This window comes from Cebus imitator, unplaced genomic scaffold (assembly GCF_001604975.1).
Source record: "Cebus imitator isolate Cc_AM_T3 unplaced genomic scaffold, Cebus_imitator-1.0 Scaffold102, whole genome shotgun sequence".
In the NCBI taxonomy this organism is placed as follows: domain Eukaryota; kingdom Metazoa; phylum Chordata; class Mammalia; order Primates; family Cebidae; genus Cebus; species Cebus imitator.
In genome coordinates this window covers 1,991,524-2,018,779 of record NW_016107417.1, presented here as the reverse complement: position 1 = coordinate 2,018,779, position 27,256 = coordinate 1,991,524, and the positions used below count along the sequence as shown (strand labels likewise).

At 53.6% G+C, this 27,256-nt stretch overlaps 2 protein-coding genes and 1 long non-coding RNA gene across 9 annotated transcripts in view; 2 read left to right on the top strand and 1 right to left on the bottom strand.

The window, feature by feature from the left end:
* The first annotated feature begins 574 nt into the window (after positions 1-574).
* PELI3 (pellino E3 ubiquitin protein ligase family member 3) lies at positions 575-12,656 on the top strand. Of its 3 annotated transcripts, XM_017537060.2 has the most exons (8): positions 670-852; positions 1,935-2,087; positions 2,631-2,702; positions 5,026-5,155; positions 6,237-6,338; positions 7,397-7,591; positions 7,891-8,079; positions 9,720-12,656. In XM_017537060.2, the coding sequence occupies exons 2-8, from the start codon at positions 1,936-1,938 to the stop codon at positions 10,287-10,289; spliced, it is 1,410 nt and encodes a 469-aa protein (XP_017392549.1). In that variant the 5' UTR covers positions 670-852; position 1,935; the 3' UTR covers positions 10,290-12,656. The 3 variants fall into 3 exon arrangements, with proteins under 3 accessions (XP_017392550.1, XP_017392549.1, XP_017392551.1); XM_017537061.2 differs by lacking the exon at positions 2,631-2,702 and having other exon boundaries at positions 575-852; XM_017537062.2 differs by lacking the exons at positions 670-852; positions 2,631-2,702 and adding an exon at positions 4,630-4,810 and having other exon boundaries at positions 2,012-2,087.
* Positions 7,647-14,742, bottom strand: LOC119472468. The gene is made up of 4 exons (XR_005201614.1): positions 14,541-14,742; positions 9,084-9,258; positions 8,298-8,380; positions 7,647-8,021 (listed from the first exon to the last, which is right to left on the bottom strand). It is a non-coding gene; the product is annotated as an uncharacterized LOC119472468 (long non-coding RNA).
* DPP3 (dipeptidyl peptidase 3) overlaps positions 13,652-27,256 on the top strand; it is a 31,748-nt gene continuing 18,143 nt past the window's right edge. The window contains exons 1-6 of one of the 5 annotated variants that reach the window (XM_017537059.2): positions 13,652-14,938; positions 16,664-16,941; positions 19,625-19,714; positions 21,899-22,036; positions 22,619-22,693; positions 23,280-23,373. In XM_017537059.2, the coding sequence (XP_017392548.1) occupies positions 14,887-14,938; positions 16,664-16,941; positions 19,625-19,714; positions 21,899-22,036; positions 22,619-22,693; positions 23,280-23,373 (727 nt within the window). In that variant the 5' untranslated portion in view covers positions 13,652-14,886. Of the gene's footprint in view, positions 14,939-15,009; positions 15,498-16,663; positions 16,942-19,624; positions 19,715-21,898; positions 22,037-22,618; positions 22,694-23,279; positions 23,374-27,256 lie in introns of those variants that run through there. The other 4 variants (XM_017537056.2, XM_017537055.2, XM_017537058.2 and 1 more) reach the window with 4 other exon arrangements.

Here is a 27,256-nt window from a genome sequence, read left to right as displayed (position 1 = left end):
GGGGGATGCCCAAGCTGGGCTGGAAGACAAGTCTGCGACTCTAGTCAACTGGTCTGCCTCCACTGCTGACGCACACCCCTTTTGCCTTTGCCATTTTCCTCCTCTCCTCTAATTGCATGGCGCCATCTTAGCCTCTGGACCTCTGGTTTAGTCCCTCTAACAGGTTCTTTGAATCTACCTGTCCATATGAATCTTTCTGCCCCTTCAAGGTCTAGGCCTCTGTCTGTCTGTCTGTTTTCTCAATGACTCTCTGCCCTCCAAACAGATGGGAGGCGGGGTGTCGGAGCTGAAGGTGGGGAGTCCTCGGGCCTAAGGCTGGGGAAGGGGCCTCCAGCGCCATGTGAGGGCCCCGATCTACGGTGGGGAGGGGGCGCCCGGGTCTCTGGGAGAATCCTGGAGTCCCCGGAAATGGAGGCGGAGTCTGGGGAGCCTGAAATGGGGGACGGGTCGCGTAGACTAAGGGGAAGTCCTGAGCCCGCGAGGAGGGGCAAGGGAGTCCCTCAGTCGGAGTGGAGGGCGGAGCTTCCCTAGCCAGAGGGCGGTGCCAGGGGAGGGGCGTGGTCTCCCGCGAAGGGGCGGAGATCCGCCGACGAAGGCTAAGCTTCGCCGCAAGAGGCGGAGTCTGGAGCGAGGCGGGGCTTTCCTAGGGGCGGGGGCAATGGGGCGGGGCCTCAGGACAGGGGGCGGAGCGTGGCGGTTCGCGCTCATCCCCCTCCCCGGGCCCCGGGTGTCCCCGTGACGAGGCAGCGCGGAGCCGCCGCGGGCCGGGCCCATCCCGTCGCAGCGGCCCGGGGCCGAGCAGGGGCTAGACTGGGAGGGAGTGGCGCCCAGCGGGGCCCGGAGCGTGGCCAGGTGAGGCCGCCGGGGCGGAGGGGGCGGGGGCTGCGCCGGGCGCGGGGGGCGTGTTTGCGTGTCTGGGGGTGGCGGAGGGAGTGGGTCCGAGGGCGGGCGCCGGTGGCTGCTGCGCGCCCGCGCGTCCCTGCGGTCGCGGGTGCGGGTGGTCTCTGCGCTGTCCGGGCCCGGGGTGTGCGGGGCAGTGCGCGCGCGCGTGTTGTGCGGAAAGGCCTCCCGACCTGCGTAGGCGCTGGGCCGCGGTTCTCGTTCTGCCCGTCTCGGGGCGCGGGCCTGCCCCGGTGCAGTCCCTCCGGCGCGGGGATGTTTTCCAAACAGGCTGCCTGCGGGAGACGTCTCTGCTGCAGCCCGAGCTCAAGGGGGGAGCGCCGCCCCCACAGGCCTCCTGAGACCTGGGTGGCCGGGACGCAGACAGACACCTCAGGGAGGGAGGGAGGGGAGGGCTAGCACCCAGGAGGAGTCCATTGGCCTGCCCGCAGGGGGAGGCCGAGATGGGGAGACTGAGGCAGATGGATGGTGTGGCGGAGGCGGGCAGACAGGCAGAGACGGGGAATGGGGGAGAGAGATGGCGAAAAGGACAGCAGCTGGGAGGACAGAGAGTCATTGAGAAAACAGACAGACAGACAGAGGCCTAGACCTTGAAGGGGCAGAAAGATTCATATGGGCAGGTAGATTCAAAGAACCTATTAGAGGGACTAAACCAGAGGTCCAGAGGCTAAGAACTATATCCAGGAACTGAGTCTGCAATGAGGAGTAAGGGCCCCCAACTCATGGGGTGCCCCTCTTTGAAGCACATCCCAGATTGGGATCTTGGACAAAAAGTAGCCTCTGGCTACCCCAAGTTGGTCCATCCCTCTGGCACCACTGAATATCCTGACCCTCTGACTGTGCCACCCATCCCTGGTATCCCAGCAACCTCAGGCAGTTTAGAGGAGGCAGAGGGAAAGTGGTTGCCATAGCAGTAGAGGTGGTGAAAGGTCACCCTTGCCTTAGCCTAGGCGGCCCTGCAGCAGGCTGGAGCTGGGACTGAGCGGGGCTGGGGTGGGAACCTGCAAAGCTCTTTTCTCTCCCACTCTGCCCAGAATGGTGCTGGAAGGAAACCCTGAAGTGGGGTCCCCCCGAACCTCAGACCTCCAGCACCGGGGGAACAAGGGCTCTTGCGTTCTCTCCTCTCCCGGTGAAGATGCACAGCCAGGCGAGGAGCCCATCAAGTATGGTGAACTCATTGTCTTGGGGTGAGCATCCCTGGCCTAGGAGGGGTGAGGCACTGGACACCCCCCCACACCCAGCGCAGCCAGAACAAGGGCCCCGACCCCTCCTTCCCCCACGTAGGGCTTTCTGCTGTTTGTCCCTCCTCACCTTCCCAGCTGAAAGACAAAATAGACCAAACCCACCTCAATTCATAATTATTATTTTATCTTCCCATTTTTCACAAATTAATGTGACATCTCTAACTGCCCAAGTTCCTGATCAGATGAGAAAAACGTAACACCAGCTGCCTTTCCTAAAGCACCTAGTATGTGTGGTGTGGGGTGAAGAATTCTTGATTGAGTTCAAATCCTGCCTCTGCAAGTTGCTGAACTTCCCTGTGCCTCTGTTTCCCCTGTTTTGCAAATGGGGATGATAATAATCCCTTCCTCAGAGGGTTGTCAGAAGGAATGAATGAGGTGATTTCTGTAAAGTACATAGAACAGCGCCCAGCACATATCGAGTGTTCTGGGAGGCAGGCCTGTGCCAAGCCCTTTCATGGACATTATTTCATTTCAATCTTCACAAAGATGCTGTGAGGAAGGAGGTGAGGAAACCGAGGCTCAGAGAGGGGAAGTGACTGGCCCAAGGGCACACAGCTGGTAAGTGGCAGGGCTGGGATTTGGACCTAGGTCTTTCTTACTCTAGGTCTAGTGCACTTTCACTAAGCCACAGCTGACCCGCACACTGCAGATGGGAAAGCGAAGGCCAGGAGAGAGGAAGCCACGTGAACTGGCGGCCGGGCCAACCTCATCCCTTCCTGGTCTCCGTCTGACCAGGATCCCTGCACCATCCACTCAGCTTTTTCCCCAGGGACATACCCTCTTCCCTCTTTCTCCTCTCCCAACCAGGTCTCCTTTTGGCCTCTCTCTGCCATCAGTCCTAAAGAAACTATTTGATAAGCTATATCATTATGATTTTTAACAAAAGGCTGCTGTTTGTTGACATGTGCTTTAAAAAAGAAAACAGTAATAGTGAACACTTATCAAGGGCTTGCTATAAATATGCCAAACTTTGTGCCAAGCACTTTTAAATGCTTTGTCTCATTTAGTTCTCAAAATGAACCTCCGAGGCAGGTCCTAAAAAATTAGCTCCATTTTACAGAGGTCATGTGATAAGCGGAAGAGCCAGATTTAAGCCAGGCCCAAGCCTGTGTCCTGAACTGCCCCACCTCAAGGCCTGCCCCTGCCCATGTGTGGGAAGAGCTCACAAGGGCAAAAGTGATGTCTCCCTTGGGAGAGCTTGCCTTGGAAAAGTAGCTGCTTCATATCCCACAGGCAGGACTGGCTTTCCAGCCCAAGGCAAGGCCACTAATGTGGGAAGCTGCAGACCCACGGGTGTGGGCCCGCCTGGCAGCCCCCTGCAGAGCAGAGTCCACACTGGCTGCACATCAGAGATGGCTGGAGAACATTCAAAATATACATTGACAGGCCCTCTCCAAGCCTACAGAATCACTGTCACAGTGGGTAGGCCCAGGGAATCTGGATTTTTTTTTTTTTTTTTTGAGACAGAGTCTTGCTTTGTTGCTCAGGCTGGAATACAGTGTCATGATCTCAGCTCACTGCACCCTCCGCCTCCCTGGTTCAAGTGATTCTCCTGCCTCAGCCTCCTGAGTAGCTGGGATTACAAGCACCCATCAATCCTGGCTAATGTTTGTATTTTTGGTAGACATGGGGTTTTACCATGTTGGCCAGGCTGGTCTCAAACCCCTGACCGCAGGCAATCTGCCCGCCTTGGCCCCCCAGAGTGTTGGGATTACAGATATGGGTCACCGCACCCGACCTCACCTGGATTTTAACAAATTCCCTGGAAGATTCTGATTCAAGCGGCCTTGTTTGTATTTGGCAGCTATTTGTCCTGTCCCTTCCTTTTCCCAAAACTTCCTGGCTCCCCACTGCTTACAGAATAACGTCCTCAGCCTGGAGTTCAGAACCTTCCCACCAGCATCATCTCCCTACCACACTTCACCACCAAAGTCACCATTCCCCGATCTCGTCAGACCCTGACAGCCTTGGGGCCTTTGCTTAGGGTGAGCCTCCATCTAGAGGGGCTTCTGCAAGTCTGGAGTGGGACAGGCCAGGCTCGAATCTGGACATTTTCACCTACTAGCCTGAGGCAAGTCACTTTACCTCCCTGAGCCTTGATTTCTCTTATGTGTAAGACGGGCAGAAAGCCACTTGCCTGGCAGGCCACTGCACAGATTCCATTAGGTGATTGGTAACATGAAGGCCAGGGACACGGGGCCAGTAGCCCATGGCAGCAGTGAGAGCTGTGACTCACCCACTCTCTGCCTCTCACAGCCATCCCCTCCAGACAAGAGCTGGAAAGGCAGGTGGAAATTTGACGTGTATAGACATGGAGGTGGTGGCGTTGTGGGTCATTTTTTCCTTTCATTTTTGTTCCTAGTAGTGGTGTGAGAAGTGACAGTTTGCTACAGGTGAACCCTTTCTAGTTCTTCAAGACCCAGTAGAGGTGTTTCCTCTCCCAGAAACCTGATCCTAGAGCCAGAATTCCCTTTTCTTCTTCTAGGCTTGTGGCATCCTTGGCTTGTGTCTGGGTATGGCAGTTGGCATTTAGGTTCATAGAGAAGCTGAGGAACCTCTCCACTGAGGGCCCACAACTGACCCCGTGGTGCTCTACTGCCCCCATGCACAGCACCGAACCAGGCATGGCTCAAGTGTCCAGGAAATACTTGGTTAACTGAATGAAAGTGCTTTTGAAACTGTTCTGACACCCCCCACCCACTCCCCAGTGCACCAATTTGTTATTGTAGGTCTTCTAGTTTCAGGGGCTTCTAGAGCTTGTTTATTAACATAGGATCTCCCCAGAAGTTGGCAGTTTCCTCCAAGTCTCATCAGGGGTTCACCCTCTCTCTTTCTCTGTCTCCTGTTGCAACGCTTTCTTCTTAACCCCCCACATCTATAGCTACAATGGATGTCTGGCAAGTGGGGACAAGGGCCGCCGGCGAAGCCGCCTAGCACTGAGCCGCCGGCCGCATGCCAACGGAGTGAAACCAGATGTCATGCACCACATCTCCACGCCGCTCGTCTCCAAGGCAAGCAACTGACCCATAGACCTGAGCGCCAGTCCTGCCCAAGGCCCAGATCTTTGGCCTTCCCAGTCCTACCTGCCCACAGCCCCCCACTGCAACAGGGGAGCCCACTTTGTGTCATCACTCACTGCTTATTGGGCTAGCCGAGAATGGTAATGAGAAATCCTTTGCAATGTGCACAGTTCTTTACAATTTGCAAAATGCTTCCTTGACCACTGGACCTCTCTGAACCTTGGCTACCTCTAAGACAGTGCTGCTTCTTTCCATCCAATGGAAATGGAAATGGATGGAAATGAGCTGCACCATTTTAGAGGCAGCTAAGGTTCAGAGAGTGGGAGGTGACAGTCACACTGCAATGGTAAAGGAAAAACCTTTGGCTTTAGAGGATTTGGATTAGAATTCAGCCTCTGATATTTCCAGGTGTGCCTTTAGGCCAGTTTCCCTCTGACCTGCAGTTCCTTCAACTGTAAAATGGGAATAATAACCCCATTCTTTTTTGTTTTTGAGAGAGTCTCGCTCTGTCACCCAGGCTGGAGTCCAGTGGTGTGATCTCAGCTCACTGCAACCTTCACTTCCTGGGTTCAACCCACCTCAGCCTCCTGAGTAGCTGGGACTACAGGCAGGCACCACCACAACTGGCTAATTTTTATATTTTAGTAGAGACAGGGTTTTGCTATGTTGGCCAGGCTGGGCTGGTCTCAAATTCCTGACCTCAAGTGACCCGCCCGCCTGGGCCTCCCAAAGTGATGGGATTACAGGTGTGAGCCACCACGCCCAGACTGGTAACCCCATTTGTGGTCCATCCTCTGGCACCACGGAATATCCCAACCCTCTGACTGTGCCACTGCTCCCTGGTATCCCAGCAACCTCAGGCAGTTTGGAGGAGGCAATTACTTGAAAATTCTTAGGGTGACTGCAGGGTTTAAATCATGTGAAACACCCACTGCACTGTCCACCCTCTGCAAAGGATGGAGCTGCCCCCTTCCCAGGGAGTGGCTGCTGGGCCTTGAGCTCCAGCTGCTGGCTCAAGGCATACCTTTATCATGGCTGCACACCCTGGCAAGTGACTTTTTTCTCCCCTCAGGCACTGAGTAACCGTGGCCAGCACAGCATCTCGTACACATTGTCCCGGAGCCACTCAGTCATAGTGGAGTATACACATGATAGTGACACAGACATGTTCCAGGTATGCTCAGGCCTCTCCACACACCTCCTGGCCACCAGGCCTCTAGGCTCTGCAAGCATTTCAGGTGAGGCTACAGGATGGGAGGCCATGGGAAAGTTGCTTCTCTTCAGACGAGGAAGCAGGATGTCCCATTGTGGGCTGCTGACTGCAGAGTCATACAGCAAGTCAGCGGCTGTATCAAGGCTCAAACTCACGACTCCTAGACTGTGGGAGGTCACATAGCTCAGGAGTTCAGGTGTGAGAGGCTAATGTGTAGGTTCAGATTTTGGCTCCATCACTTAAGTTCATTTTTCTCTTTTTTGAGATGGAGTCTTGCTCTCATCACACAGACTGGAGTACAGTGGCAGACTCTTGGCTCACTGCAACCTCTGCTTCCTGGGTTGAAGTGATTCTCCTTCCTCAGCCTCCTGTGTAGCTGGGATTACAGGCATGCGCCACCACGCCTGGCTAATTTTTGTATTTTTAGTGGAGACGGGGTTTCACCATGTTGGCCTTGAACTCCTGACCTCAGGTGATCCACCCGCCTTGGCCTTCCAAAGTGTTAGAATTACAGGCGTGAGCCACCTCGCCCAGCCAGCGTCACTTAAGTTCTCTGGGCCTTGGTTTACTCATCTGTAAAATGACGCCCTTAATAGTACCCACCCCACGGGAAGATTAACTTAGGCATTGCACGTAAAATGCTTAGCATGGTGGCTGGCCTATGGCAAATAGTTACTCAGAATTCACTATCAGCTGCTAACATTTGAGCAGCAGATATTATTATTATATTATTATTAATTATCCTGTCAGCAAATTAACTGGTATTTATTGAGTGGGTCGATCCCCAGCGCTGGGGGCAACAGAGAAGGAGAAGCTCCAGGCCATGGCTTCTTGGACTTGGAGACCCCATCTGGGAACCTAGAGGACCTAAGGAGTTGGTACTGCCGCTTCCTCAAGGTTTAGCAGCCTCCTTGTTTGGTGGCCTTACATACAGAGCAGCTGCTGGTACTCTAGGTGGGGAAGCCCATGGGAGTCCCCTGTGCACAGGCAGTCCCTGCTTGCCCTCCTTGTCCTCACAGATTGGCCGCTCCACGGAGAACATGATTGACTTCGTAGTAACAGACACATCCCCTGGAGGAGGGGCTGCCGAGGGCCCTTCTGCCCAGAGCACCATCTCCCGCTATGCCTGCCGCATCCTCTGTGACCGCCGGCCGCCCTATACTGCCCGCATCTATGCCGCTGGCTTCGACGCCTCCAGCAACATCTTCCTTGGAGTGAGTGAGCCCCCAGGAAGGGACCAACTCTATCTGTGAGGCAAGGGGTAGGCTGGGGAGGTGCAACATCTTGGGGTGAACCAACCCACAGTAATTCAAATGATGGTCCTGGCAGGGCTTAGCAACCCCAGCTAACCGATGAGCAAAGTGAAGCCCAGAGAGATGCTCAAGTCATGCAGCTTCAATGCCAGGCCTCTCTGGTCCATCTCTAAACTTGAGAGTAGAGGGGCAGTGCCTCTGGCACATGGCCTGCTGGTGGGCCACTGGGGGATATGATCTGATCCCTTATGTGGTCCCAGGAGCGGGCGGCCAAATGGCGGACCCCAGATGGCCTGATGGATGGACTGACCACCAATGGAGTCCTGGTGATGCACCCGGCAGGCGGCTTCTCCGAGGACTCAGCCCCGGGTGTCTGGCGGGAGATCTCGGTCTGTGGGAATGTGTACACATTGCGGGACAGCCGCTCAGCCCAGCAGCGGGGCAAGCTGGTAGGTGGTCCACTCCATGTCCCACCCCCATCCTTGCCAGGCCCTCACAAGCTGCCCATCTCCCTGCCCAAGCCAGGAAATGATCTCTAGTCCTTCTGCCGCAGGGAACCCCGACAGGCTCCATGTTGGGGAATCCCAGACTCAGGGAGTTCTTGGCATGTGCCACTTGTCCCACAGACAGGCAGACAGACCAGGGTCCGCAAGCATAGCGTGCATACCACTGGAGGTCCAGGGGGTGATGCAAAGCAAGGCGCACACAGACATACTGTGCAGTCCCAGGTGGCTTTGAGGCTGCTGGCAGCTTAAAAAAATCATACTCTCTTATAAGAGTGACACTTGGCCTATGTGCGAGCAGTTTATAGCCTAAAGTCTTGGCAGTTTTCAGCACGTCTGTCACGTTCAGACAGGTTTAGCACTGTTCTTTTCTCCCAGGAGGAAAGTGTCCTTAGAATAGTTCTGACACAGGTGTTAGTGGAAGCTCCTTGTGGTACAGATCAGAGAGGTGAGGTTAGGAGCAGGAGTAAGTCCTAGAGAGGGGCAGGGGATGCCCAAGGTCACATGGCTGTGCTCCTCAAATGGGCCATGCGCTGCTCTTCCCAGGCATGAGCACATCGGCCAAGGAGATGCAAAACCTCAGAGAAAAGCATGGCTTTTCTTTCCAGAGCGTCAACTCTGCTGGGAGGTCTAGGGAAGCATTATTTGTTAAAACAATGCATGTGAATGATTCACAGGCCTACTCTGCTTGAGCACCCACAATTTGCCATGCCCTGTTCCAAGTTTTTACATCGATTGATTATTTATTTTTATTATTATTTTTTTTTTGAGATGGAGTGTCACTCTGTGGCCCAGGCTGGAGTGCAATGGCACGATCTAGGCTCACTGCAACCTCTGCCTCTCAGGTTCAAGTGATTCTCCTGTCTCAGTCTCCCAAGTAGCTGGGACTACAGGCATGACGCACCACACCCAGCTAACTTTTTGTATTTTTAGGAGAGATGGGGTTTTACCATGTTCACCAGGCTGGTCTTAAATACCTGAGCTCAAGCGATCCACCTGCCTCGGCCTCCCGAAGTGCTGGGATTACAGGCATGAGCCACTGCACCCAGCCTGATTGATTCATTTAATCTTCACGAGAACCATTTGAGATGCCCGAAGGTGCAATCCACCTTGAGGATGAGGAAACTGAGATAGAGAGAGGTTAAGTTACTCAACCAGGGACACAGTTAGTCAATGGTGAGGCCAGAATTCAGCCTGGGCAGCCCAGCTCCTGAGTTTTTGCTTTTAACTGTAACCACTGGGACAGCTGCTTTGGGCTAAGTACCGAGCATTCCTCGTTAGAAGTCTTCCTGCCTCTTCCAGGAGGGGGCACTTTGGAAAACATCTTATTTTAGAAAAACTCTATCTGGGTCCAGACTTCCTGATTAGACAGATGGGGAAACCAAGGCCCATGCCCCGCCGGGAGGGGGGGTCAGCATGTGCCTGGGGTGCACCTGCCTGCCTGCTTGGCCTCCTAGCCTGCCTTGCCCCTCTGCCCTGCCTGCCCTGCCAGCCAAGGTGTCCTCTCCAGGGAGGCTCCGTGGGATGGACCTGAGGGCTCATTAGGGGCCTCTTGAGCAGTAAGGCCCTTCTACTGCCTCTGGCAGGTGGAAAACGAGTCCAACGTGCTACAGGACGGCTCTCTCATCGACCTATGTGGGGCCACACTGCTGTGGCGCACACCAGCGGGGCTGCTGCGGGCTCCCACACTGAAGCAACTGGAGGCCCAGCGGCAGGAGGCAAATGCAGCGCGGCCCCAGTGCCCCGTGGGCCTCAGCACTCTGGCCTTCCCTAGCCCAGCCCGTGGCCGCACGGCACCTGACAAACAGCAGCCCTGGGTCTACGTCCGCTGCGGGCACGTCCATGGCTACCACGGCTGGGGCTGCCGGCGGGAGCGGGGCCCCCAGGAACGTGAATGTCCTCTCTGCCGCCTTGTGGGGCCCTATGTGCCCCTGTGGCTTGGCCAGGAGGCTGGCCTCTGCCTGGACCCTGGGCCGCCCAGCCATGCCTTTGCACCCTGTGGCCACGTCTGCTCTGAGAAGACTGCCCGCTACTGGGCCCAGACACCACTGCCCCACGGCACCCACGCTTTCCATGCTGCCTGCCCCTTCTGCGGGGCCTGGCTTACCGGCGAGCATGGCTGCGTCCGTCTCATTTTCCAGGGCCCACTGGATTAGGCTCCCTGGAGCCCCCTGCTGCTGTGCCCACCTGCCCACCCAGGTCCCCACCTCCTGCAGCCCAGAGGGAGCTCTGCATGTGGGACACTCCCTGCTGGCATATAGCCACACCAGATGGACATGTTGGATGGGCTGCGCCCTTCCTCCCAACTGTGGCCCCCCCAAGGAGGTCCCCGAGATCTCCACCCCAGTCATGCCAATGGGGCCTTCAGCACTGGCTCTGTCCTGGGTTGATGGAGGAAAGGCCAGCCCCATGCCCTTGCCCTTCCTGGGGCATCCCACATCGTGCCGCCGACACTGTGTGCCCCTGGGGGAGTGAAGGGGTCAGGGGCCCCTGACCCCCAGCTTAGGCTGGCTGTGCCCTGAGCCTGCCAACCCAGTTTCAGACACTTATCCTTCTTGCTGCCACCCTGGGTTCCTCTATAAACCTCGATGCTCAGCTGCCCTCACAAGTCCCACGTGCCCCGCATGCGTGCAATGCCTCCAGCCCCAGAGTGAGTGGTGGGTAGGTGGCAGGCTGGGCCAAGCATTTGCTGATAGCCAGTGGGCTGGACTCTGTGCTAAGTGGTCTCTGGGGATACAGAGGCAATCAGACCTGGTTCCCCACCTGGCAGAGTTCACAGTCTAGTGGATGACAGACCGTTACCAAATGGCAACACAGCTTCATGTGTGCCAGGATCAGAGTATGATTGGGCTGTGGCAGGCCTCACTGGTCATGGAAAAGTGAGGGAGGCTTCACGGAGGAGGTGGCATAGGAGCTCAGCCTCAATGGCTGCTCAGAACCCTCCGGGTCCACAGGATGGGAAGCGTGCTCTATACAGAAGGGAGGGCCTGTGCACAGGCTCAGGTGTCAGTAAGCCAGGAATCCAGGGACAGATTCAGGGTGGCTAGAGCATGGACTGCAGGGGGACAGAGAAGGAGGTGGAGCAAAAGGTTGAGACCATGTGACCAGGGAAGATTGTGACCAAGGAAGATGCTGGATGGAGGATTCTGAAACTCATTTGTGGATGGTCAGGAGTTAACAAAGGGAGGAGAGAGGACTCACTGGTCAAGAGTGTCGGCTGTGACACAAGGGCCATCATCCCTGAATGCCCACCATGTGCCCCGCACTGTGCTGATGATAATAATAACTATGTCCATTGAGCACTCTCCAGACACCAGGCTCTGCTTCTTGGAGGTTTTGTTATTTAATCCTCATAGTAACCCAAGAAGGGAGGTGTTGCCATTTGTGTTTCTGAGGAGATGAGGGCAGATTCACCAAGTCACACAATTAGAAAGTGACCAAGCCAGGATTTGAATCCACAGCTGCTCCTCTGCATCACAGTGTTGCTTTCCTTCAACAGCGTTGGGGGTGACCCAAGCAGGGTTTTGGATACTGGATTGGTGGGCAAGCACCTGCTTCATGCCCAGCCCTGCACAGGTCCCCTGCAGTGGGCAAGGCCCTGCCTCTGGCAGCCCATGGTCTGCGGAAAGACCTACCTGTGCTTGTGCTGGAAGCTGACCCCCACACCTGTGCTGACCACCTGCACCCCAGGTCAGCATGCAGTGGGCCATCAGCCAGACTGGAAGTGTTTGGAGGAGTGAGAACCAGGAGCTATAGAAGGCCCAGGAAGGACCTGGAGACTGAGCCAAGTCTTGAATGGCAGAGCATCTCCAGAGGCAGGGAGAGTTGGGAGGGCAGCCCAGGTGAGGGGAACAGCATGGCATGGCAGGAAACATGCCCAGTGTGGAGGGGGGCCCCAAAAAGGAATGGGGAGTGGGGAAGGTTGCTGGGGCCTGTTGGGCCTTGATTGCTGTGGAAGCCAAGCCTGAACTAGATTCCTGCTCATCCTGACCACAGGTGGGGATGTTGCTGGGGTTGCTCCCAGACCATCCCTCAGGTTAGTGAGCCAGGAAGACAGATGGCTGTTCTGGAGATGAAGAGAAGAAGGTCTGAGTACAGGCCTGACCTGATCTGGGTCCCCCGGAGAAGGCGGATGGCAGAGCCTAGGGGAGTGCAGATTCCAAGGGGAAGGACGGACCTGCCCAAGGCCGCACAGTTGGTTGGGGCCAGGGAGACCAGGCCTGGGCTATTGTAAGGATCGAGGGCACCACATGTGATGAGAGGAGGAGGGTGTGATCAGATTCTTGCTTCCAGAGCATGGCACTGATGCACTGGGGGCAAGAAGGAGGGTGGGGATGCTGCAGGAAGCATTGGAGCATTCCAACTTCTCTCCCCCCATATATATACAACGAAGCACTAAAAATCCAACTCTTCCAAGTACTCAGGTATTGGTGGAGGGGATCAGACAGCCCTGGTCTTGTCCCAGCTCTGCCTTTGCCAGTTCTGAGAGCCTGTTTCCTCAATGTTAAAAGGAATAACAGTCACTACCTTGCCAGGTGGTTGTGAATATATGGAGGGCACCTGTAACAGTTGATTCATAAGTGTTACCCCTCACCTACCCCTTGTTCATTCCCATGGGGAAGAGCCAAGGCTGGGGAGTTATGACTCCAGTGATAGACTGCTCCATGCGAGAGAGAGAGAAAGAGAGAGAGAGAGTGTGTGTGTGTGTGTGTGTGTGTGTTGGAGTCAGGTGAAGGGGACAGTGTGGTGCGAGATCTGAATCAGGCCAGGCCCCAGTTCAGGGACGCCTGAACTGTGTGGCGTTACAGCAGGTGGTGAACCTCAGCCTCAGTTTCCCCATTTGTACAATGGGTAAAGTGATGATACCTCAGGAATTTTGCAAGAATTAAATAAGGTCCTCCATGCCAAACTGGTAGCAAGGGACCTCAGTACATGCTCATATTATCTGTAATCATAAAAATGTGATCACGCAGCTTAGTTGGGGATCCTGAGAGCACTGAAATCTTTTGCTTGCCTGAGCTGCCCCTGCTGGCAATGGACAGCACTACCTCCTTTACCTGTGCATATTTCAACTTCACCTGTCAGTCAACTTTACACCCATTTTACTTTTTTTTTTTTTTTTTTAAAAAAACGGGGTAGGCTGGGCGTGGTGACTCAAGCCTGTAATCCCAGCACTTTGGGAGACCGAGGCGGGTGGATCACGAGGTCAAGAGATGAAGACCATCCTGGTCAACATGGTGAAACCCCGTCTCTACTAAAAATACAAAAAACATTAGCTGGGCATGGTGGTGCGTGCCTGTAATCCCAGCTACTCAGGAGGCTGAGGCAGGAGAATTGCCTGAACCCAGGAGGCGGAGGTTGCGGTGAGCCGAGATCGCGCCATTGCACTCCAGCCTGGGTAACGAGTGAAACTCCGTCTCAAAAAAAAAAAACAAAAAAAAAAACGGGGTTTCACCATGTTGGTCAGGCTGGTCTTGAACTCCCGACCTAAGGTGATCCGCCTGCCTTGGCCTCCAAAGTGCTTGGATTACAGGCGTGAGCCACCACACCCAGCCCTTTACACCCATTTTAAAGACAATTAAAATGGAGGCACAGGAAAGAAGAGGGGTGACTTTCCTGAGGACACTGACGAACTTGTTGAACTCCCCCATATAACAAGTCATCATCAAAGCTAAAAGCTTGTAACACTCTTGTGCCAAGCAGGGCCTTGGGCGCCTTTGTGGATGCAACTGGTGTCTGGTAGGCAGACGCTGCCTGGCTTAGACACAGGCGCAGCAAGGAGACTGTGGGGTTTCAGTCCCTAAAAGCCCCTCACAACTATAGGGAGTGGCACTGCAGTCAACACATCACAACCTATAATATCCCTTGGATTGGATTCAATTATTAGCCTGGTTTTCCGGCTCAAAGAGCCAAAACTTCCAGACAACCTCGCTCCACCCCCGGTCTGACCCTGCGCCCTCACTTAGACTACCCCGCCACACGGCCTAGGTCCTTCCACATGCCCCATTCAGACCGAGGTGTGAGCCTGTCCAGACCTGTAAAAGTGGACCGCAAGCCCGCCTCTGCCCTGGACTCCCTTTTGGGGCCGCAGAAGTCTTTCTCAGCCATCTGGCTTCTGTCAAGCACCAGGAAACTGCCAGCCCGTTTGTGCTGAGGAAACTGAGGCTCGGGAATGTTTAGCGGCTGCTTCCAGGCCCGTGGCGGGTGGGTGGTGGTGCAGTGAAGCACTCGAGGCGTTTCTTAGCGCCCCTACACGGGTGGGACCACCTCAGCCGTGGCCCGAGTCGGCTCGACAGTAGCCCGGATTCCCGGCACCGATAGCTTTGCAGCCTCTAAGTCTCCAACCCCAGGTCCCGAGTCCCGTGAGGAAGGTGGAGCCACATTACTCCTATTGTGTAGGTTCCCACCTGCAAAAGTGAGGTCCGGGCCCCTGGGGTGAAACCCAAAGGAAAGCGGGATCGGGGCTGGGGAAGCGGGGGGGTTCTCAAGTCACTGATACCCTTGCCAGCTTGGTGACCTTGTCAGTCCGGTCTGCCGGGACTAGGCCGCGGCCAGGCGGGGCACAGAGGTCCCCGGTCCGGCGCGTGTGCGGCCTGGGGACAAAAGGCCGAGCCCGCGGGGCCAATCCGCGGGGCGGGAGCCGGCGGGCCGAGAAGGTCGCCTCGGCACGTCTATTGGCTGGAACTGACGCCCATCTGATCCCCGGGACCAGGCAGTTGGCCAAAGGGGGCGGGGTTCGCAGAGCCCCAATGAATGGGGGAGCCGGAAGCAGGAAGTGAGTTTGCGAACGGAGCAGCAGCTGCAGGTGAGGCGCGGCGCCCTGGTTTTTGGGGTCACAGTGCGTCATCCCGGGGGACCAAGGCGAATCTGTACTGAGCGCAAAATCATTCCCTTTCTGCTCACTCTCCAGTACCGCCTCCAAATTCATCCGGCCTTCGAGGCCAAGGGGCACTCCGGGCAGCAAAGAGTTAACAGCCCTCTCGGAACCTGGAGATTGTGCTTTTAGGGCGGAGCCTCTGGAGTCCCGGGCCGGGCGGGGAGACGCGGAACTCAGTCTCAGCCGGGACGGGGCGTGGCGGGGAGAATGCTGCGGGTTGGGGTATCTCCGGGTCTCAACGGGGCTGTCAGACCTTCGGTAAATTGTTGGCCCTTCCGAGCCTCAGTTTCTCTATCTGTAAAATGGGGTTTCTTCTGGTTGTGAACTTCTGTGGCTTCCCTGGCGGAGCACAAGGAGAGAGTCGAAGAATGGAGGGCCGAGGAAAAGCAGTTAGAGGGATGAGGATGGGACAGGTTCAAGGAAAGTCATTTATTGCTGTGGATACTTTCCGTCCAGGACGACCTCATCTGATTAGTGCACCCACCTGGTAAGACTGGGGCTATTCCCTCTTTCACAGAGGAGGAAACGGAGGTACAGAAAAGTGAAGCAATGGACTTGACTTTGAGGAGTCAGGGGCTGAGTCCTTGCCAAAGGCTGAGCCTTCCATCTGGTGGCTTGGCACTCTATCCTTGTGAGCGCAGTGGAAAGTGTCAAGAATTCTGAACAAAGACCAGGCGCGGTGGCTCACTCCTGTAATCCCAGTACTTTGGAAGTTCGAGGCAGGCGGATCACTTGAGGTCAGGAGTTCAAGAGCAGCTTGGGCAAAATAGTGAGACCCCCGTCTCTACCAAAAATATAAAAATTAGCAGGGCTTGGTGGCGCGCACCTGTAGTCCCAGCTACTCAGGAGGCTGAGGCAGGAGAATAGCTTGAACTCGGGAGGCAGAGGTTGCAGTTTGAGATCACGCCACTGCGCTCCAGCCTGGGCAACAGAGTGAGACTCCTTCTGAAAAAAGGAATTTTGAACAAGGAAGCAGGGAGGGGCCTGGGCTGGGAGCCTAGAGATGAGGGTCTCTGCTGCTGATGTCTCTATTGTGGGATTAAGCAAGGCTCTTAGCCTCTCTGAACCTCAGTTTCCCCATATGTAACACTAGGTAGTTAGAGTCTATTTTTTTTTTTTTTTTTTATTAAGATGGAGTCTTGTTGCCTAGGCCGGAGTTCAATGGCGTGATTTGGCTCACTGCAGCCTCTGCCTCCTGGGTTCAAGCAATTCTCCTGCCTCAGCCTTCCCAGTAACTGGGATTACAGGCGCCCCCCCCACCACGCCCAGCTAAATTTTTTATTTTTAGTAGAAAAGGGGTTTCACCCTGTTGGCCAGACTGGTCTTGAACTCTTGACCTCAGGTGATCCACCCATCACACCCTCCCAAAGTGCTGGGATTAACAGGCGTGAGCCACCATCCCCAGCCTTAGAGTCAATCTTTAAGATATTGGGGCTACAGACCAAATATGGTCCACCAGTATATTTTGTGACCTCCTTGAGTGAGTCATCTCACATTCTCTGAGCCTCAGTTAGCATATCTGGTGAATGGGTACAATAGTATTCCTTTCCATGTGGGCTTTTGGGAGGATTAAATGAGATCATAAGAGTTCAGAACCAGGTATGCAATTGGTGTGGGGTAAACGACAGCTGTGATGATAGTGATGGTTCTCAGCAGGGCTCATGGCGGACACCCAGTACATCCTGCCCAATGACATCGGTGTGTCTAGCCTGGACTGCCGTGAGGCCTTCCGCCTGCTGTCACCTTCAGAGCGCCTCTATGCCCACCACCTGTCCCGTGCGGCCTGGTACGGAGGCCTGGCCGTGCTGCTGCAGACCTCCCCCGAGGCCCCCTACATCTATGCTCTTCTCAGCCGCCTCTTTCGTGCGCAGGACCCCGACCAGCTGCGCCAACATGCCCTGGCCGAGGGCCTTACGGAGGAGGATTATCAGGTCAGTTCTCTCGGGCCAACCCACATTTCCTGAATGGCTTCTGGGTGTGAGAGACCAGGATGCAAATGTCTGTCTCTTTCAAGGGGTAGGTGGAGGATTAAACCAAAGGTTACAAATTCAGGCACCTCTCCTCTCTGGAACCTCAGTCTTCTCATCTGTAAAATATGCATGTGGGATGTATGTACCTCTTCGTGTTGTGATGACCCACTTAGAACAGTGCCTGACTTCAAGATAAATGGTGGCTGCTCTGATTATAGCAAAAGAAACTGTAGTGGAGATTCAGGGAAGGCAGAGGAAGGAGTCCAGAGTCGGAATCAGGAGGTCTGAGATCAGGACCAGTTCTTCTCTACCACACTGTGTGGCCCTGGAAAGAATGTTCTGCCTGTCTCTTGGTTTTTGTTTTTGGATGTATTGGTCAAGTAATACATGAATTATTAGTGCATTGCAGCAATGCAGAAAGACACAAAACAAAACCCAAAGATCAATCGTTCTCAGCACCGTCCTCAGAGGTAACCACTGAGGCTCGTTACAGCCTTTTTTTTTTTTTTTTTTTTTTTTCCCATTTATTTCTTTTTTCTTTGCTGGAATACCACCGCACAATCTCAGCTCACTGCAAACCTCCGCCTCTCAGGTTCAAACACTTCTCATGCCTCAGCTTCCCAAGTAACTGGGACCACAGGCATGTGTTACTATGTCTGGCTAATTTTTGTAATTTTAGTAGAGCTGGGTTTTCACCATGTTGGCCAGGCTGGTCTTGAACTTCTGGCCTCAAGCAATCCACCTGCCTCAGCCTCCCAAAGTGCTGGGATTACAGGTGTGAGCCACCATGCCTGGCCTTGGTTACAGCCTTTTTTTTTTTTTTTTTTGAGATGGAGTCTTACTTTCACCAGGCTGGAGTGCAGTGGTGCAATCGTGGCTCACTGCAACCTCCACCTCCTGGGTTCAAGCAATCCTAATGCCTCAGCCTCCCGAGTAGCTGGGATTACAGGCACGCACCACCACACCCAGCTAATTTTTGTATTTTTATTAGAGACGGGGTTTCGCTATGTTGGCCAGGATGGATTCGATCTCCTAACCTCGTGATCCACCTGCCTCGGCCTCCCAAAGTGCTGGGATTAGAGGCATGAGCCACCGTGCCCGGCCAGTTACAGCCTTTTCAATGCCATCTGTGTATTACATTCCTATATGTGTACATGCATGGTGACTCAGTTCCTTATTTTTGCTTTTATAGAAATGAGATAATGTTCTTTTCCTGCTTCGTGTCCTGCCTTTCCCATTGAATGCCAGTTCTTGGAGAACTTCCGTGGGGTACATATAAATGTACCTCATTCTTTTTTATTGGCTGTGAAGCATTCCATAACAGTGTACACTATAATCAATTTACTCTTTTCTTTATTGCTGGACATTTAGCTTGCCCTGTTTTTCTTACAAACAGTGCCATGATGAGCATACTTGTGCACACATGTGAGGAGGATCTATTTCTAGATGGAGAACTGCTGGGTCAAAGGCTCTGTACATTTACAATTGACTGATTCTGTTAAATCATCTTCTAAAAAAGCTTCATTGCATTATATTCCCACCAAGAATGTACAAGAATATGGCCTGTTTTTCTATATGTGAAATAAAGGGATTGGATTCTTTCTCTCTGAGCTGATGTGCTGTTTCCTCTACCTCTTTTGAACGTTGGGCAATCACTTCCCATCTTGAGGGCTTGGCTTACTCATTAAAAGAGCTAATAATCTGTGGAAATGTTTATAAATGAAAAGGTACAATCCAAGCGTTACTGTTTTCAGGGGAATTCTTATGTTTGCAAGTAGCAGAAACCCAACTCAAATTGGCTTACATGAAAAAGAGAGTTATTGTCTCACATGATGGAAAAGTCCAGGTCTAGAGGAAGTTTCAGGCAGGGCTGGATGCAGGGATTCAGTGCTCCCGTTGGGATGCAATCTTCATCTCTCGGCTTGGTTGCTTTTCTCACTCCTGGAGGGGAGCTCCGGGGTTCCAGGCCTGATGATCCCTGGTGTACAGAGGCTCTTTGCCAATGGGAAATGTCCTAGGTAAAGCTCTTAGGCCAGCTTGAGCTTTAGGTCCATCCCTGTAGCCAGGGATGGGGGTTTCTCAGACTGGCTGAGCTAGCTTACATACCCATCCCTGGAGCTGGGGGAAGGGAGATCCCCCAGCCCTCCACCCACAAGAGGAGGTCTGAGGCCTTATTACCAGAGGAAGATCTGGGGCCAGCAGAAGCCACAGAGAAGATAGATGACTAAGGCGCCTCCGGCTCTAACATGTGTTGCTTGCTTCTGAGGCCAGCTGCCTGACAGTCAGAGGCTGAGGACAGGCTCCCAGGAGGAGGGAGGTGGTGCTGGAATTAGGTCTTAAAGGATACAGAAGCCTCAGGTGGCTGAGAGGGTGCTGGGTTGGAGAGGGCAAAGACAGACAAGCGCTTAGGTGTGTGTGGGAACTGCCCAGAAGATCAGTTAGGCAGGACAATGAGGGTGTGAAAATGGGTCTGTGAAAGTCAGTGTGGGCCAGACTGGGGCTTCCCAGGACCTGGGTCCTGTCCACAGATTTCCTAGCCTCACCCACACTGGTTCTGCTGGGGCATTTGCATCTCAGGAGGAAGTGTCACTGGGGTCAGGGAGGCTGTGCTTCCTAGGTCTCTGATGCCTGCCTCCCCCTTCAGGCGTTCCTGGTCTATGCCGCGGGTGTTTACTCCAACATGGGCAACTACAAGTCCTTTGGTGATACCAAGTTTGTTCCCAACTTGCCCAAGGTGAGCCAAGGGAGGTTGGGGAAGTGGAGATAGGTGTTTGGTGGGGTAGGGGTGGAGAATGCAGTAGAAGGAGCCCTAACCAGAGTATCAGAAGCAGAGACCCTTGAGCCTGTTGCTGTCACCCTGCATGACTGTGGGTGTCACCAGCCTCACTGGGTGCTGCAGCCTCTTTGTGTATAAATGAAAAGCACAACTCTCCCTGACTGCTGATCTTCAGGTGGAACAAGGGCGGGATGTGGAAACGTTCTGTGACCTTTTAGGTGCTCGCAAACATGGAGCTCGTTGGTCATCACCAGGAACAGTGGCGAGTGCTGGGCAGGGGGCATCCCCACCAGGGTTATGAGGCTTGAGTCTGTTTAGGGCAGAGGTGGTTCTTACAGCAGGTTTAAGAGCCGGGACTTTCACATGCACACAAGTCACCTGGCAATCTTACTGACATTCAGCATCTGATTTAGCAGGTCTGTGGGGGCCCAAGGCTTGACATTTTTTTTTTGAGACGGAGTCTTGCTCTGTTGCCCAGGCTGGAGTGCAGTGGCATGTCTGCTCACTTCAATCTCCACCTCCTGGGTCCAAGGAATTCTCCTGCCTCAGTCTCCTGAGTAGCTGGGACTACGGGCGCATGCCACCATGCCCAGCTAAGTTTTTGTATTTTTAGTAGAGACAGGGTTTCACCGTGTTAGTCAAATGGTCTTGATCTCCTGACCTCATGATCTGCCCACCTTGGCCTTCCCAAAGTGTTGGGATTACAGATGTGAGCCACAGCACCCAGCCTGACATTTTTTCATTAAGACAGGGCATTGCTCTGTCACCCAAGCTGGAGTGCAGTGGTGTGATCATGACCCACTTCAGCCTCAACCTCCTGGACTCAAGTGATCCTCCTACTTTAGCCTCCCAAGTAGTTGGGAATGTGGGCATGCACCACCACACCAGCTAAATTTTCTTCCTTTCTTTTTCTTTCTTTTTTTTTTTTTTTTTAGATAGGACCCCTCACTCTTACTCAGGCTAGAGGGCAGTGGCACAAACACAGCTCACTGCAACCTCAACTTCCTAGGCTCAAGTGATCCTCCTCAGCTTCCAGAGTAGCTGGGACCACAGGCACCTGCCACCACGACGCCTAGCTGATTTTTAAAAAATTTTTTGTAGAGGGCTGGGCATGGTGGCTCACACCTGTAATCCCAGCACTTTGGGAGGCCTAGGTGAATGGATCACGAGGTCAAGAGATTGAGACCATCCTGGCCAACATGGTGAAACCCCATCTCTACTAAAATACAAAAATTATCTGGGTGTGGTGGCGCATGCCTGTAGTCCCAGCTACTCGGGAGGCTGAGGCAGAAGAATTGCTTGAACCCGGGAGGCGGAGGTTGCAGTGAGCCGACATTGCGCCATTGCACTCCAGCCTGGCATCTGGCAACATAGCAAGATTCTGTCTCAACAAAAAAAAAAAATTTTTTTTTTTTGTAGAGACAGAATCCCACTGTGTTACCTAAGCTGGTCTTGAACTCCTAGGCTCAAGCAATTCTCACACCTTGGCCTCTCAAATTGCTAGGATTACAGGCATGAGCCACTGTGCCTGGCCTAATTTTTTTTTTTTTTTTTTTTTTTGAGATAGAGTCTTGCTTTCGTCACACAGGCTGGAGTGTAGTGGCAGGATCTCAGCTCACTGCAACCTCCACCTCCTGGGTTCAAGCGATTCTCCTTCCTCAGCCTCCCAAGTAGTTGGGATTACAGGTGTGCACCATCACATCCGGCTAATTTTTATATTTTTGGTAGAGACGGGGTTTCACCATGTTGGCAAGGCTGGTCTCAAACTCCTGAACTCAGGTGATCCACCTGTCTCGGCCTCCCAAAGCGTGGGGTTACAGACGTGAGCCACCTTGCCCTGCCTAAATTTTTTTATTCTTTGTAGAGATGGGGGTCTTTCTATGTTTCCCAGGCTTATCTTGGCTTCCAAGCCTGGCCTCAAGCGTGTCTCCCTCCTCTGCCTCCTGAAGTGCTGGGATTACAGGCATGAGCCACCGCACATGGAGGCTTGACACTTCTCAGGTCCCAGTGCTGCTGATCCATGGACCACACAACGAGCCAAAGCTCTTAGGCCATGGGAGAAGAGCTTGGGAGTGGATAGGGAGGCTCTGGAAGGCAGGTTTGGGTGGGGTGGCTGGACCAGTGGCCTCCCTTTCCCTGCAGGAGAAGCTGGAACGGGTGATCCTAGGGAGTGAGGCCGCTCAGCAGCACCCAGAAGAAGTCAGGGGCCTCTGGCAGACCTGCGGGGAGCTTATGTTCTGTCTGGAGCCAAGGCTTCGACACCTCGGGCTGGGGAAGGAGGTGAGGCCCCGACTCCTCCAAGGGGAGGAGGAGTGGAGGGAATCCTTCCCGGCCACTTGGTAAGGAGGGAAGGACACGGAATGGGGAGGTGATGGGCTCTGCCTCACATTCCTGAGGCAATACTCCCTACTGCAGGCCTCAGTTTTGTCATTTGTAGAATGGGAAGCAGGTCGGGTAGAATGCTTTCTGAATGCCCTCCCAGATCTGACATTCTGCACGCAGGATGCAGTGTGCTGATGGAGGGAAGGAGAAGAAGGCTGAAGGAAGAGGGAGCTGAGGAAGGGATGGCAGGGAAGGAGGGGGTTGCAGGCTTCCCACCTCTGGAGGCCACCTCAGTTGCCTGGGGTGAGGACCTTGGCAAGTCTTAGGGGTGGGCCAGCCTGAGAGAGGCCTCAGCAGGGCTGCAGGAAGGCTGGAGATGAGCATCTGTTTGTTTTACAACTTTTTCCCCTAGAGGTAGATGGAGAGGTAAGGGGTAGAGGCTGCTGGAAGGAGGGAGGGACAGGAATCCTGGAAGATGACATCCCTGCAGCCCTGACCTCGGCAACTCCTCTTTCCCATGTCCCCTCTCTTCCCCAACAGGGAATCACCACCTATTTCTCTGGGAATTGTACCATGGAAGATGCCAAACTGGCCCAGGACTTTCTGGACTCACAGGTTTGGGGTTAGGGGATCTCAGGGTATCGGCGGTTTGGTGGGGTTCCTAGTCCCAGCCCCCTCATACCTGGTGACCACTCCTGGGTCTCTGCTTGACTACCCCCCCACCCCTCTATGAGGGAAGGCGCCACCCCTGCCCCACCCCAGGCTGTAGAACCTAATGACAGGCTCAGAGCAGGATGAGAAGGCAGGACCTCAAGCCACATACATCCTTGTGTGGCTCTGGGGTCCGTGTGTCAGTGGCGCTCCCAGCTCAGCCACTTACCAGCTATGTGATCAGTTTCCATGTCTGTGAAGTGGTACCCACCTCCGGTAGCCCTGGGTTCATAGAGGCCATGCAGTGCCTGGCACAGTGGTTGGAGTCAGTGCTTTGTAAAAGTTAGTGCACAGTGTCACGAGCAGAGCAGGAGAGTCGGCCCTGGGCTGTCCCTGCCCACTCTCTCCCTCTCCCCTTCCACAGCCAACTGGGAAGGCCCAGCCTGCTTTGCCTCCATGCCTTCTCCCCCTTGGGTGGCCCATTTTCCTCTTCCCACTCCACTGTCCCCTCCAGACCTCACTCTCTAACCCCTGCCCTGGTCTCTTCTAGAACCTCAGTGCCTACAACACCCGGCTCTTCAAAGAGGTCGACAGAGAAGGGAAGCCCCACTATGAGGTGCGGCTGGCTTCTGTGCTCGGCACAGGTGAGCTTAGCCCCAGGCTTCCCTTCTGCTCCCTCCCAGCCATTTCTGGACCTGGGTGGCTCAGGCCACCAGCCCTGCCACTCCAGCGGAAAGAGGGTCCTTCTCTCCCAGGAGTTTCTGCATAAGTCCAGGGAATAACTCTAGTTTCTCTATATTCGTCCTGTATTTGTCTGTGAACCAATCCCTAAGGGCTAGCAAGGGACAGGTCTCTGACTGGCTCAGCCTGGCCTCAGCCTATCCTGTAGTTAGGCAATGAGGTTGGCCCTTCAGGCCGGGTGCGGTGGCTCACACCTGTAATCCCAGCACTTTGGGAGGCTCAGGGGGACGGATCATGAGATCAGGGTGGTGCCCAACATGGTGAAACCCCATCTCTACTAAAAATACGAAAATTAGCTGGGTATGCTGACGTTTGCCTATGATTCTAGCTATTTAGGAGGCTGAGGCAGGAGAATCGCTTCAACCCGGGAGGCAGAGGTTGCAGTGAGCCGAGATCTTACCATTGCACTCCAGCACTCCAGCCTGGGTGGCAGAGCAAGATTCCGTCTGAAAAAAAAAAAAAGAGATTGGCCCTTCCGCAGCCACCTGCACCTAGGGTAGTAGTAGTGGGGGCTGGAGCGATGTTCTCAAAGGGAAATTGGGGTTCATTCCCAGGAGAGGGGAAATAGTTTGTACAGAAGCGTGCAGGCCTTTGCCACCTGACTTTGTTCCCTACCCACCCCCCAGCCCCTGCCTGGGGTGTTCCCCACCCATCTCCACAGCCTCCCATTCTGTGCTCTGTGCTCTGGCTGTGCTCGACAGCACCCAGTTCTCATGGACCCTCTCCCTCTCTTTTTTTTTTAATGATTTGGTTTAGCACCATATTTTTTTTTTCTCATGGACCCTCTCTAGGTCTTTGTTTTTGTTTTGGGGTTTTTATTTTTTGAGACAGAGTCTCAAGTATCGCCCAGGCTGGAGTGCCTAGGCTAGAGTACAGTGGCACGACCTTGGTTCACTGCAACCTCTGCCTCCCGGGTTCAAGTGATTCTCCTACATCAGCCTCCAGAGTAGCTGGCATTGCGGGCACCCATCACCACACCTGGCTAATTTTTGTATTTTTAGTAGAGACAGTGTTTACCATGTTGGCCTGGCTGTTCTCCAACTCCTGACCTTAGGTGATCTGCCTGCCTCTCGGCCTCCCAAAGTGCTGGAATTACAGGTGTGAGCCACTGCACCTGGCCCCTCTCCGGGTCTTTGCACAGTGTATTCCCTGCTTCCCAGGCAGAACCTCCTCTGGCCTCTCCTTGTGCCCTGGCCACCTCTTCCCCGTCCTCTAGGCCACGCATGGACGTCGCCTTCCCCAGGATCTTCCCCCATCTTCCCATAACTGAGTCCATGCACTTCTCTCTTCCCATAGGCACACTCAGTAGTTTCCCTAACTCCAAGCTCCCGAGAGGAGGGTCTGTGTGTTTCATCCGCCATCGTCTCCCCAGTGCTCAGCGCTTGGTGGATCTGAGTATCCGTCAGGGAGATGATGGCAGATGTGGGTTCAGAGGAACAGGAGAGGATCTCACTGGAATATAAGCTGGGCCCATACTTAACGTACAGGATGCAGTGTCGGGCAGCGGTTGAGTGAGGCCCTGGAGCCAGGATACCTGAGTGGGTCATTATCTATTGCTGTGGAACAAATGCTTCCCAAATTAGTGCTACAAAACCGCCTTTTTGGCAGAGCATGGTGGCTCACGCCTGTAATTCCAGCACTTTGGGAGGCCGAGGCAGGTAGATCACGAGGTCAAGAGATTGAGACCATCCTGGCCAACATGGTGAAACCCCAACTCTACTAAAATACAAAAATTAGCTGGGCGTGGTAGTGTGCACCTGTAGTCCTGGTTACTCGGGAGGCCGAGACAGGAGAATGGCTTGAACATGGGAGGCGGAGGTTGCAGTGAGCCGAGATTGCGCCACTGTACTCTAGCCTGGTGCCTGGCGACAGAGCAAGACTCTGTCTCAAAAAAAAAATAATAATATTTTCATGCTCACAGACTCTGGGTCAGGAATGCAGGCGGAGCACAGTAGGAACAGCCAGTCGCTGGGTGACCATGTCTGGGACCTTAGCTGGGAAGACTCGATGGCTTGGGGCCGCAGGTATCCGCGGGCTCATTTGCTCAGACGCAGGTGCTGGCTGCCAGCTGGAACCCAGCTGGGCTGTTGACCACAATACCTCACGTGGCACCCTCTTATTGTTCATGGTAGCTGGGCTCCAAGAGTGAACATCCCAGGACAGCCAGGCGGAAGCCTGCTCACCTGTGTGACCTGGCCTTGGCACATACATGATGTATGTGCCACTGAAGTCACAACCTTCGGCTTCAGGAAGAGGGAACACAGGTCCCACATCTGCGTGGGTGAAGTCACAGTTGAGCTGGATACAGTGGCTCATACCTGTAATCCCAGCTAGTCAGGAGGCTGAGCCAGAAGGATCACTTGAGCCCAGGAGGCAGGTCAGCTGGGCAACCTTTCGAGATCCTATCCCAGCTTTCTTTTTTTAAAAAGAGCAGTAAGACAGGAAATACTGTGGCTATTTTTGCTTGTTTGTTTGTTTTTACGTAGCTTTGAAGTATATTTTATTGATCAGAGATGAGGAAAATACAATAGTGTGTTAGCATCCCATCGCTTCTGTAACAAGTTACCACAAATTTAGTGGCACCAAACAACACAGATTTATTCTATTGCAGTTGTGGAGGTCCAGAGTCTAAAAGCAAGGCGAAGCTGGGCTGCGTTCCTTCTGGAGTCTCAGCAGGAACCTGCTCCCTTGCCTTTTCCAGCTTCTGGAAGACTGCGCAGCCCCCTACTTCACTCCAGCTCCCTTCTGCTATCATCACAGCTCTTCCCCTCAGTCACCCTCTTGTCTCCCTGTGGGACTGTCAATTATATTCGGATATGGCTGTCTTTTAAAATCCAATCTGCCACTTGCTATCCACTTAACATCTCGGTGCCTTAGTTTCCCATCTGTAAAATGCAGATAATAGTTTCCCCCTTCCCCCAGAGTTGGAATGAGGCTTAAAGAAGTTAATACATGGAAAGCACATGTTATATGATACATATATTTTTGGTTTTTTATTTTTTTGTTGTTTTTGTTTTGAGATGGAGTCTCGCTCTTGTTGCCCAGGCTGGAGTGCAGTGGCGCAATCTCAGCTCACTGCAACCTTCACCTCCCAGGTTCAAGCAATCAAGCAGTTCTCCTGCCTCAGCTTTCCAAATAGCTGGGTTACAAGCGCCTGCCAACATGCCCAACTAAATTTTTTGTATTTTTAGTGGAGACGGGGTCTCACCGTGTTGGCCAGGCTGATCTCCAACTCCTGACCTCAAATGATCCACGCGCCTCAGCTTCCCAAAGTGCTGGGATTACAGGTGTGAGCCACTGCGCCCAGCCAGTTTTTTTTGTTTTGTTTTGTTTTTGTTTTTGAGACAGATTTTCACTCTTGTCGCCCAGGCTGGAGTACAATGGTGTAAAATGGCTTATTGCAACCTCCACCTCCCTGGTTCAAGCAATTCTCCTGCCTCAGCCTCATCAGTAGCTGGGATTACAGGTGCATGCCATCACACCCGACTAATTTTGTGTTTTTAATAGAGGTGGAATTTCACCATGTTGGCTAGGTTCGTCTTGAACCCCAGACCTCAGATGATCCACCCGCTTTGGCCTCCCAAAGTGCTGGGATTCCAGGTGTGAGCCACCATGCCCAGCTGCTATATATATATATATATATATACACACACATATATATATATATATATACACACATATATATATATATACACACACATATATATATATATACACACATATATATATATATATACACATATATATATATACACATATATATATATACACATATATATATATATA